General features: G+C 39.7%; 1 protein-coding gene across 1 annotated transcript; it reads left to right on the top strand.

Moving 5' to 3' along the window:
• The first annotated feature begins 268 nt into the window (after positions 1 to 268).
• Positions 269 to 9,776, top strand: ggnbp2 (gametogenetin binding protein 2). The gene is made up of 14 exons (XM_034114161.1): positions 269 to 354; positions 1,151 to 1,275; positions 1,734 to 1,814; positions 1,908 to 2,161; positions 2,633 to 2,731; positions 4,425 to 4,538; positions 4,651 to 4,860; positions 5,444 to 5,618; positions 5,706 to 5,894; positions 5,989 to 6,121; positions 7,149 to 7,274; positions 7,385 to 7,533; positions 7,618 to 7,827; positions 9,036 to 9,776. Exons 2-14 carry the CDS (start codon positions 1,183 to 1,185, stop codon positions 9,237 to 9,239), a joined length of 2,037 nt encoding a protein of 678 aa, XP_033970052.1. The 5' UTR covers positions 269 to 354; positions 1,151 to 1,182; the 3' UTR covers positions 9,240 to 9,776.
• The last annotated feature ends 1,935 nt before the right edge of the window (positions 9,777 to 11,711 follow it).

Genomic DNA, 11,711 nt, shown 5'->3' with positions numbered 1-11,711 from the left:
ATTTGTATCCAAAAATCGGCTAGGGTTCAAATCTAATACAGAAACATAATTATGAATACATATATATATTAATATTAATTAGAAAGTGGAAATAACAAGTAATAAGAAAGTGGAAATACCAAGGGCTTTGTTAAACATTTGAAACATACTTGATTTAATAAACTTTATTTGTAGGCTTACTATTAACACATTTTCTCTCAAATATATAAATAAAGCGCCCCCTGGAGGCCACACCCACACGCCAGCTATGACGTGAAGAGGGCAAAGGTGAAATCAGTCAGGAAGATTTTGCCACCGTAGCAGCTCTCTCACTGTCGCACTTGTTTATTATTTAAGGAGAACTTTCAGTAGCAGGTAAGTGAACCCAATAATTAGTCTAAATCAGGTGTCCCTTTCATCTGTCGAGGTGACATGTTATTTTCAATATTTTAAATGTAAATAGGAGAAGCCCATGAGAGTGACAGTTGCTAAGTAGCCAGTCACCCAGTCAACTTTGTATTAGCCGTATTCAAGCATTAGCCTTGTAGGAAAGCGATGCTAACTAGTGAGTTAGCCAAGTTTGCTGACATCGACAGGGCGTAGACATACGATATCACCACTGCAGTATATGTATTATTGGTTAAGGTGATATAAACTTCAGTTTACATTCATCGTATGAACATATTGTGCGAAGAATATGGCCGGCTTCCTACATTTCTAAAATCGTTCTGGCAAATCAAACTAGCTAGGAGGCTAACTGGCTAGCCGCCTGTTACCGTACGTTTCTGCTTTAGCCTGCCTAGCAAATAGCAAGGTGTAAACATAGTCATAATTCATATATGTCTTGCTCAAACTGCTTCAAACACATAACTAACTGAAGCGTCATAGACCTTCATCCATCCAAGCTGTCGTTTATCAGGTTGTTTTACTAACTAACTAATCTGGGTCAAGACAAACCTTTCTGTACTACAACTGTGTGAGTAACGTTAAATCAGATGTTATCAACGTCAGGAAATAGTGGGTGTTGTGTGCCGTGTTTTATTGCCTGTTTGTCGGAAACATAGCTTTTGGTGACAAGGTGATATTACAGTTAGCTTGCAATGACCTGTAATACATTAGCATTAGCTTGGTATAGCTTGTGCAAATGTGATTTATTGTGTGTCACCTGCAGGCGAGCAGCACCACAGCCCACTGGAAGAAGTCATGGCCCGTCTGGTAGCAGTTTGCAGGGAAGGAGAGGAGGACTACCCATTTCTCGCCAGACAGATTCCTCTGTATATCGATGATTCTCTCACGGTTAGTCAGCTTTCCCATATTGGTGATCACAAAAAAGAATGGAGATTACATGTGTAAAGTGGCTAATCATAATCCTCTTTGGGTCAGGTGTTAGCACTCCATCAGTTCTCTGACTGATTTCCACAAATAAAGGCTAAGTTATTACCAAGCACTGATTAGTATCTAAACATTTAAATCCAGGGAGGGACACACATTTTTGCTAACATTGTTATACTATGCATTAGACAACGATAGATTTTTTTGTTATTACTTGACATTTCTACACCTTAATGTACACCTAAAATGTTCTGCTAACTGCTCTGTACAAAGACACCTGCAAGCCAATCAGTGTCAATATAGTATAAACTATAACAACAAAGACTGCAATCTTGCCATGTGAAACTTATCAGCATGGCTGCAAATAAAACATTTCTACAAATATTGTACTTTAACTGTAATATGTTTTCTCTCTTTGTCAGATGGTGATGGCATTTTCTGATAGTGTCATGGATGTTGACAGCCAAGAAATAAACACGTCTCATTGGAAACAATTTTCTGAGGTAAGCGCTAGTTGTAATCTTCCGTGTACAGAGGCTGACAGAAGCCTCATGTGACTTGTCAACAAAGTGGTAACAAATGTATGATTCCTTCAGGATCACTCCAAGTTGAAGCAACAGGACTTGAATATTGCCTTGATGGTGACTTCCAGAGAGGTGTACAGTGCATTATCTCAGCTGGTGCCATGCGTGGGCTGCAGACGAAGTGTGGAGCACCTTTTCTCACATTTAGTGGAATCTGGGAACCCAGCCCTGGAGCCCCTCACTGTGAAACCCACAGGCATGCTCTCTGTCACCAAAGCATGTTTAGCAGACGTAAAGAAGCTGTACACCCTCTTCTACGTCCACGGGTAAGATACAAACAAGTGTGTTCCTAATATGTGACATCAGTAAGAAATGCTCTCTATGTTTTTTGGAAGATTATGAAAGCATACTGCTACAGTATACAAGCTGAAATAATGCTCTTTAGTACAGTGTTCCTACAGCTTAAGGCAATTAAGATGTATTACTTTTATTAATGGTACTCAAAATTAAATGTATTACCAACTTTACAATTAGCAAAATGTAAGAAAAAACCCAAAACATCAACCATTTAGGGTTAGGTACAACTTTGCCTCTTTTTTTGGTCCAATAAAAAGATGGTCTAAGCATTTTTGTATTACTTTTATTGTCAATACATTATATACATATAAATGTAAGGCCTTATAATCAGATACATGAATTCAATGCACATACTGAGTAAAAATAGGTTCTGACACTGTGTCCCTTTCTTCTTGGATAGTGTCATATGTGAACAACTTGCACTGTTTTCTTTTTTTCAGGTCAAAGTTGAATGACATGATTGATGCCATTCCAAAAAGTAAAAAGAACAAACGCTGCCAGTTGCACTCCTTAGAAACACACAAACCTAAACCTTTGGGGTGAGTAAAATGACTTTTTCCTGTTGTATCAGTGGTTTCTTTCTCTAAAGAGACCTTAAGGCTGTTTGTGTTATGAGGCTGCATTTTAAGTCATCTTTTATCCAACCGTAGTGAAGGGATCAAAGAGAGAGTTGTACGTTTTAAGAGTTACACTGAAAGAAGGCAGTCTTCTTTCCTTTTGGACAGTTTGTGTCCCCTGTCCAGTAGAAAGAAAACGGAAGGTCTATATTTTGGGTCAGTCATCATCGTGTGCCATTTGATGTTTTTAATTTTTTACAGTTTGAATGTTGTTGAGCACTTTGTCAAACATGACATTTAAGCCAAGCATGAGCCAGATATACAACTAGAGCTAAATAAAGAGAATATTAGACCTGTTTTTATATGCCAGGTTGTCAGAAACGCAACCACTGAGGCACGCTAATGGACGCTAATGTCGCTCAATATCTGCTGGATGTGCGAATTCTGTAAGGTATTGTTTGTTAAGAATTTCCTAAAAGGGTTGCAAGTGTTGTGTATTACATTACATGTCATTTAGCTTTTTTTTTTTAATCCAAACTGACTTGCATATAATTCAATACCTTAGACCAGAGATGGAGTCCTGGACTCGGACTCGGACTCGGACTCGCGTCATGTCGTCATTTTGCATGCTAAGTAGCCATGTGCTTTCTGGGGCTTAATCTTTATTGATATCATTTAAACATTCACTATAATAATTGTATCGTCCCCCTGAATGATGGTCAGACTCTCCAACTGATGGTATCTGTTTATTGCACACCCTTACTTTTATACAATCATTACCAACGTAAGAACTTATGCCCTTATCAGCCAGGTGCTAAAAACCGAATGCAACTATTTAGTATAGGTCAATTTATTTGTCATCTATCCTCATTATACATGTGTGTTTACACTGCTCCGTTGTCCATTGACTTCCGGTATGAGTTCCTTCAAAATAAGAGTCCCGATCTTATTAGTATCAAAATAAAAGTGCAAAACGAAAACTTTACCATAAGAAAATATTAGCACACAAATATAATCACTTCTCTAAAACTCATTTTAAATATAGTTAGACATATTAAAGGTCATATACAAATAATATTAATATGAATATTAGTAATAAGCTTTATATTTGTATAGCACCTTTTATACAAGAATTGTAGCCAAACTGGCTTCACAGCAGTTCAATAGACAAATTAGTATAAAATGACAGGATAAAAGCAATGTAGAGGAGCTAGAGCTACATTTCAACAAATATATCCACTAAGATTAATACATGAAGACTTGTGACTCGGACTCGACTCGGACACTCCTTGGGTGACTTGGACTCGGACTTGGACTCGGACTCGACTCCGACTCTCCCTAGGTGACTCAGACTTGGACTCGAAAAGTGGGGACTCGTGAATTGGTGACTTGACTACAACACTGCCTTAGACTACATAGCTACAGAAGCAATTTATGGTTGAGTGTCTTGCCAAAGGACACTTTGACATGTTGACGGCAGGGGGCTGGGGATTTAACCACTTACCTTCCCCTTGGTACATGCCCATTTTCCCCCTAAGCCAGAGCCATTTTTTGTAAACAGTTTTTTTTTTTTTTGTATCCATATGTTGGCAAAACAATCAATAGTTACATGTTTGAGTGATGATGACTGTTCAATGTGATGGCACAGCTATAATATTTGTATGTCTGCTTACAGGGGAAGCTGGATGGATGTGTGGGAGCTGATGTCTCAGGAGTGCAGGGATGAGGTGGTCCTCATTGATAGCGCTTGCCTCTTAGAGACACTGGAGACATACTTGCGTAAACACAGGTAAATTGTTATTATCATAGCCTTTATTTCAAACATGTTCTTTCCCTCTTAATTGCTGTGTCAGTGGTACAAAAAGGTTTCAATTAACCGTGTGGATCATTCTTGTCCACAGGTTCTGCACTGACTGTAAGAACAAAGTGCTGAGGGCCTACAACATCCTGGTCGGGGAGTTGGACTGCACTAAAGAGAAGGGGTATTGCGCCGCCTTGTACGAGGGACTATGCTGTTGCCCCCACGAACGCCACATCCACGTGTGCTGCGAGACCGACTTCATCGCTCACCTCCTCGGCCGGGCTGAGCCTGAGTTCTCGGGAAGCTACGAGTAAGTAACGGTTTACACCATGAATACTACAGAGCTCTCTTTCAACCAATGATTGCTTCAGTTTAAATGGAGTATATTGTCCTGGAAAGACAAGGTAAACTTAACTAATGTGCATTTAAAAAAGAGGAATTGTTTCGGCGAAAACTAAAAGGTACCATGGGGTCAGATTATAATTTTCCAAAGGGGGGTTCGTTTAGCATGAAACACTTGAAATAACTAAAGGATAAGTTAAAAAAGAAAGGTCATAGAAAACTATTTCTGCTAAAAAGTTAGCAATGATTGAGAGTCAGACCTAAACATTTCAGATGTGTGTATCTCACACGGCACTGTAACTTTTATTCATGTACCTTTGTGTTATTGTGTTTTATTATCTTTGCTTTTAAATTAGTGTTTTTAAATGCCATTTTATATCTTTGCTTTTAAATTAGTGTTTTTTATAATATGCTCTTAATGTCTTTCATTTTTGTAAAGTACTTTGAATTGCCTTGTGTTGAAAGGTGCTATATAAATAAACTTGCATGCCTTGCCTATATCATGCCATGTTTCTTTTCATTTGATGATAATGTTTTTGATGTTTTTGAAGACGCAGAGAAAGACATGCCAAGACTATTGACATTGCACAAGAAGAAGTCCTGACCTGTCTGGGTATTCACCTGTATGAGCGGCTGCACAGGATCTGGCAGAAACTAAGAGCAGAGGAGCAGACCTGGCAGATATTGTTCCATTTGGGGATTGATGCACTACGTAAACATTTTGAGGTACAAAAGTTGGAATAATGGTGTATTTCAGACAGAGAATAAACGCATAATGGCCATTTGATAATCTATATATTACCATGCCACCAGATGGCTGTGGAGAAGATGCAGGGGATCAGTCGGCTGGAGCAGTTTGTGGAGGAGCTGTCAGAGGAGGAGAGGGCCAAAGAGCTGAAGCAGGAGAAGAAGAGGCTAAAGCGGAAAAATCGTCGCAAAAACAAGTGTGGCTTTGAGATCTCTGAGCAGGAGGGAGAGGACAAGGAGAAAACTCTGGATGAGGTAAGGGTTAATTCTCATGAAATCTGCGTTCACCTGCAGATAAACATTAATTTGCATGTATTTATTTATGTCTGTCCCACTTGGTGTGTTCCAGGGTTCACTCGAGGCCGTTGAGGATGCTTGCAAAGTCTGTGGTAGCCACAATGAGGAGGAGGAGACCGGATGTGATCAGAGTGTGGCTGCCAATGGAAGCACTTCCTGTATCTGCCCAGACAACACAAAACAGGGTAATGCTGCATTCACACCGGACGCGATGCGATGTTTGGGACGGCGCGATTACATGTAAAGTCAATGCAGAGACGCGCACAGACGCGAATACGCTCCGACGGCGAGCATGAAGCGGTGGACGCGGCGCGATTGAACGGTGCCTCGTTAAACGCGAGAGTTCAATTTTTTCAACTCGAGCGTCAAATTCACGTGGCGCGTTCTCGCGGAAGCCAATCAGCGGTGAGGATCTCAGCCTGCCGTCACTGACTTTCAACCACACAACATCAGCCGTTAGCTGTTAGCATTTAGCACACAGAGCTCACAGCTCCTCATATCTGTTCAGAAACTGGACAAAAGTTAAACAAGTACAAACCACAGACTGTCTGTGTCATGGTGAATACAGTCGCTGGTTTATTTATGTCTGTAGGCCGTTGTTATGAGTGTGGAATGAGCATATACAACGTTAGCTTAGCCTGGTCGACCCGATCTTCATTCAGAAAACAAGCATTTTAAAAGGTGTTTTGCCTGCCGTCTTGTCTGCAGACTTGTCAAGCATTAATTCATGGTTTTTACTAACCGGTATCAGTATGTTGTTACTTCGGCATCATTTAGAAACGTGTATTACAATTTAATCACGGTAAAATATGTTCATTTTGTTGTAGTTGTAGCTCCCGAGCCAGCGCGTCTTGTTTGAATGATGCGAGTAAACACCGCTGGCAGCCGCGGTGAAACTCGAGCGTTTAGAGCGATGCAATAGGAGCAATTAGAGCGAAGCGAATATTCGCATCGCGTCCGGTGTGAACGCAGCATAACATTGCACGGAGGAGGACAAGGCTGTCATTGGAACTAACGAGTAATTTGTTGGAATTAATTCAAAATCAAATGCCTCCGCTACAAACAGCCCTATTTTAGTTTTTGATTTAGCCATTTGCAGCGTAGAGCACATGATATTTTTCACATTTAGGAAAGAAAGTGACAGCCACGACACGAACATCCCTAAAAGCCATTAACTCTGTATTTAAATATGTATCCATGTGTTTTTTTCAGATGTGGCTCCCCACAGCAATGGTAGTGACTGCGGCTACTCCTCCAGTATGGAGGGCAGTGAGACAGGATCGCGAGTGGGTTCTGATATTGCCTGCTCTGAGGGAATATGCAACCATGACGAAACAGGTCTGGTTTGAGCTGCTTTTAAGATGCTGAGGCCTCTGAACAGAGTCTTAACGTATAGTAGAGTGTCTCAGGTCTTTTTCTCACAGTGTGTCTTTGTTTACCTTCTGCAGGAGATGACTCAAATGCTCACCACTGTGCTAAAGAAAAGGAGGAGGATGGAATAGACAGCTGTGTGGACTGCTGGCCACACTCTGTGGAAAACCCTCAATGCAAGAGTAAAAAGAAGAAAAGGAAGGGCAAGGGTTTATGCAATGACCAGGTAAGAGAACACACTGTAGAAGACACATTCTGTATGCTGAACATTTACCGTTGTGAATTAACACAAGTATGCTCATTTCCACAGGGACAAAAAGATGACGGTTCTTTGTCAGAAGAGATCACAGGCCACAGTCAACCAACATCACACACTTGCCGTACCAAAGAAATCTTTTCCTCCTTATGTGGCGGCCCATTTGCCAGCCTTGCACTACAGTTACCGTGGGCAATACATCACAATAACCTCAGGCACGATGCAAGGCATCCAGAGGCAAACACAAGTCTCGTGGAACTTCTGGTCAGTATTTTTTATTTTTATTTAATACTAAAATAAATATCCTCCTTACAGGAGACAATGTGTATTTTTATGAATGATAGAAACAATGTTTTTCATTATCGATTAATGATTTGTTTTGTTTATAAAATGTCAGAAAATAGTGTAAAATGTACATCCAAGTTTCTATAAGTCCAAGTTGATGTCTTGAAATGTCATGTTTGTCAGTAAAAGCAAGAAACCTCTATATTTAATCAGAAAAGAGCATATCTGACATTTTAGTATGACAAATTACAATAACATTTCAGAATATTATACAGTGATAAGGCCGTGTTGCTGCTGCTCCTGTATGAAAACTGCTGCATGAAAGCTCTAGTTTATTCTTTAAAATAATTGCTTTTGTTCCCTCATTTTTTTCTTAATAAGAATTGATTAAAGGTCCCATGTCATGGCCATTTCTACTGATCATAATTCCATTGTTGAGGTCTACTAGAATAGATTTACATTGTTCAATGTTCCAAAATCACATTGGTTTCTCATACTGCATCTCTGTATAGTATGTGTATTCACTCTCTGTCCTACACGCCTTGTTGGAGCTCCTGCCCCCCCCCCCCTCCCTATGTGCTCTGATTGGTCAGCTCGCCCACTCTGTTCTGATGAGTCAACCACTGTTACAGCGGGACATCAGCGTTTATATGTTACAATGGCGTTTGTTAGCAACCAGAAAATGACACCAGTAATGACAAACAGATGAGAATGCTGCGTGGGGTCTGGGTGCCGTGTTGGCGGGACGTTGCGCGGCTCGCTGCTCCGCCCTTTGAGGCTCGAGGAGCGGACAGTGTGAGCTGGATTACTGGTGTCGTTTCCTGGTTGTTGCGTGGGGTCTGCGAGACACCGCGGAACTCAGCCTGAGCTGAAATGGTGGTTTTACACACACACTCACAGCCAGGACCAATTGGTCCATTTGGTCGGCGTTACGTCACCATGACCAGGAAGAAGAAAATGGAAAAAGAGAAATCTCCAACGAGGCGTTCTGGGGTAGCATAGACGACAGGTCTTTTCTGTGTTAGAGTTTTACTCCCTACAGGGTGTACTTTGAGGGTTTGTGACTTTGCAGACCGTTTACATGCATAAAAAGCTACATAACACACAAGGGGACGGGAAAGCATGACATGGGACCTTTAGTATGGCTCAATGTAACCTCCTGATTTTCGGTTTCGTTGCTATTACAGGATCATTCAGAAGTGGCTTCAGATGAAGAGAGTTGTCTGACACAGGATGAAATCAAGGCATTTTTTGAAAGAAACAAGTCCTTCTACAACAACCGCGACCGTTACCGACAGCTCCTGAAAGAGAAGTTCACCAACTACTGCCGCGCCACTGAGAGGAGCAAGCCAGTCTGTGGGAAGTGGTTCACCACCACCAGTGTCAACTAACTGCACTAATGGCATCTTTGCTGGGAAAAACACTTGTGACCACTGCTGCAACATCTTTCAAAAAATAGATACAATTCGGAAGTAAATTTGATGTCTTGTTCGGTCATTTCTTCTTTAAAGTGAATTTGATTCTTACTTTCTGTTGATCATCTCTCTATTTTGCACTTATACACTTTTCCATCTCATTGTGTCACTGGTAATTGTTTTCTATGACCAAGCCTAGCTGTTTGTTGTTGGTCTTGTGTAGGGTTGTTGGGTAGGTGCACAGTGGAATCACTAATCAGGCTGTTCAAGCTGTGACATTAGGGATACATTTTAGGAGTCTTATTTCATGTTTTTCTTTTCTTTTTCCTATTTTGTTTCTCTCTGGTGACACTTCAGTGTAGTGGTAAAGGTTGTACCATTAAATGTGTACAGACATTCTGAATATAAATGATTTTACAGAGAATAAACATCCATTTGTATTAAAGATGTGGGTGTGATAAGAGCGCAATGTGAAAGATTTACTAAATAAAGAATATTTATTAATATGCATTATACATTTGTTCGTTGTATTTTTTTCTTACAAACACATGTACATTATGACCTTAAGAAATAGTAAAATACAAGGGTTCAGATGTGAGCTTTTCTGGAATTTACTGTGAGCTTAGTGTGTAACATAATTTAATATACTCATAGAATTTTGATATGGTCTGGGACCAGTTCTAATTCTTGCAGGAAAACTGGATACTTGGAAACTTCAGTAAGTGATGAAGAAATTGTCTGTAGCATTTTTGCTATTCCTAAATAATCAAATACTCAGAATATAAACGTTACTCTCACTGATTGAAAATATGTGAGGCTTCAGATCATGTGTATATCTTTATCCATTGTGTAAATATAAGTAAATACTTCCATATGAATATATATTGATAACATTACTATTTTGATGATGCTATTAATACAACCACTGGTGTACTGTACTTAAGTACAATTCCGAGGTACTTTACTTGAGTATTTCCATTGTATGATACGTTGTACTTTAGTTACTTTGCTGATATGGAATAATTATAACATGATACTGAAAAATTACACCTCGATTACATTCACATGCTACCCAGCTGTAAATTAAGTAATTCAAATTAGTTCCACCTTTACCAGCTGTGATAATCATTTTGAAACATCAATAATTATAATCATTTATAATAAATATGATTCTGAAATGGGTCAATCTGCATAATGAGTACTTTTACTTTTGGTCATTTAAGTGTATTTTGATGCCAGTACTTTTGTACTTTACTTGAGTATACAGATGTAGCACTTCATGTCAGACGCCTACCCGTGCGGGTCCGTGATATGTGCGGGGTGGGCCCCTGCTGAAAAGGAAAACCCCCCGCAGGACTTGATACGCCCCCTTGATAAATACATTTAATTATAATGAAACCAGCTGCAATGGATCATGGATCCACCAGGGGGTGCAGTGATTAAAAAGCTGCCACAGTGGAACTCATGTGAAATAAAAAAAAACAGCTGATAGATCTACAGTAGAGGTATCTGATATAGCGGATATTTGTTAAGATCCATATGTCACGGATAGGATCATATTCTGTGCTAAATAAGAGACATGTAATTATTTACAAAACATCACCATGTTTTTATTTAACAAAATAATGTTGTTTAATCCAGGTAAATCGTGTCCTGCACTGCATGTATTTAATACCGTTAGTTACTTTACAGATGTGGATGAATGTTGTGAATTATAATCAAGTGTTAAATCAGACTTTAGTTCCACCTGGAGTAAATTCACAAGCTACCCTGCAGTATACAAAGTTATTCAAACTAGCTGCACCTTTACCAGCTTTGAGAACACTTTCATGATCAATCATTATAAAAGATTGTGTAGTGATCACTGATTCATACACTGGGGTTACATAATTCAATCCGGGAACTACAGGTTGGGGGTATTGTTTCCGCCCGGACATATATGTTGACGGTACCTCCGGGGTACCTACTGTGTGTCCTCCTCTTTCACTTTCTCTTCTGTTCTCGTGCTGCGACACGACAGCATGTACATTTCTGCTGCTCAGTAAAGTACAGATTTGCACCTTCGATGCACCGCTTCCGACTCCCTTCTCTCGGCACTACAATATCATATATATTATTCTGAAATGGGACAATCTGCACAATGATTAGTACTTTTGGTACTTTTACCATGTTTATTTTTGAAGCCAATATGTTTGAGTAACATTTGGATTACAGGACTTTAGCTTGTAACAGAGTATTTCTACACTTCTCCCACCTCTGCTTGTGAACAATTATGAAACTTGACCAGATGGCATTTAAACACAATTATGAATTTCTAAAAAGTGTTTAATTAATCAAAGTCAAAGTCAAAGTCAAAGTCAGCTTTATTGTCAACATTTCTACATGTGTTATACATACAGAAATCTCGAGATACCGTTTCCCACAGTCCCACAGTGTGACATATATACA

The sequence above is a fragment of the Trematomus bernacchii genome, unplaced genomic scaffold, assembly GCF_902827165.1.
Source record: "Trematomus bernacchii unplaced genomic scaffold, fTreBer1.1, whole genome shotgun sequence".
Lineage (NCBI taxonomy): Eukaryota > Metazoa > Chordata > Actinopteri > Perciformes > Nototheniidae > Trematomus > Trematomus bernacchii.
This window is presented reverse-complemented; position numbering and strand designations above follow the sequence as displayed.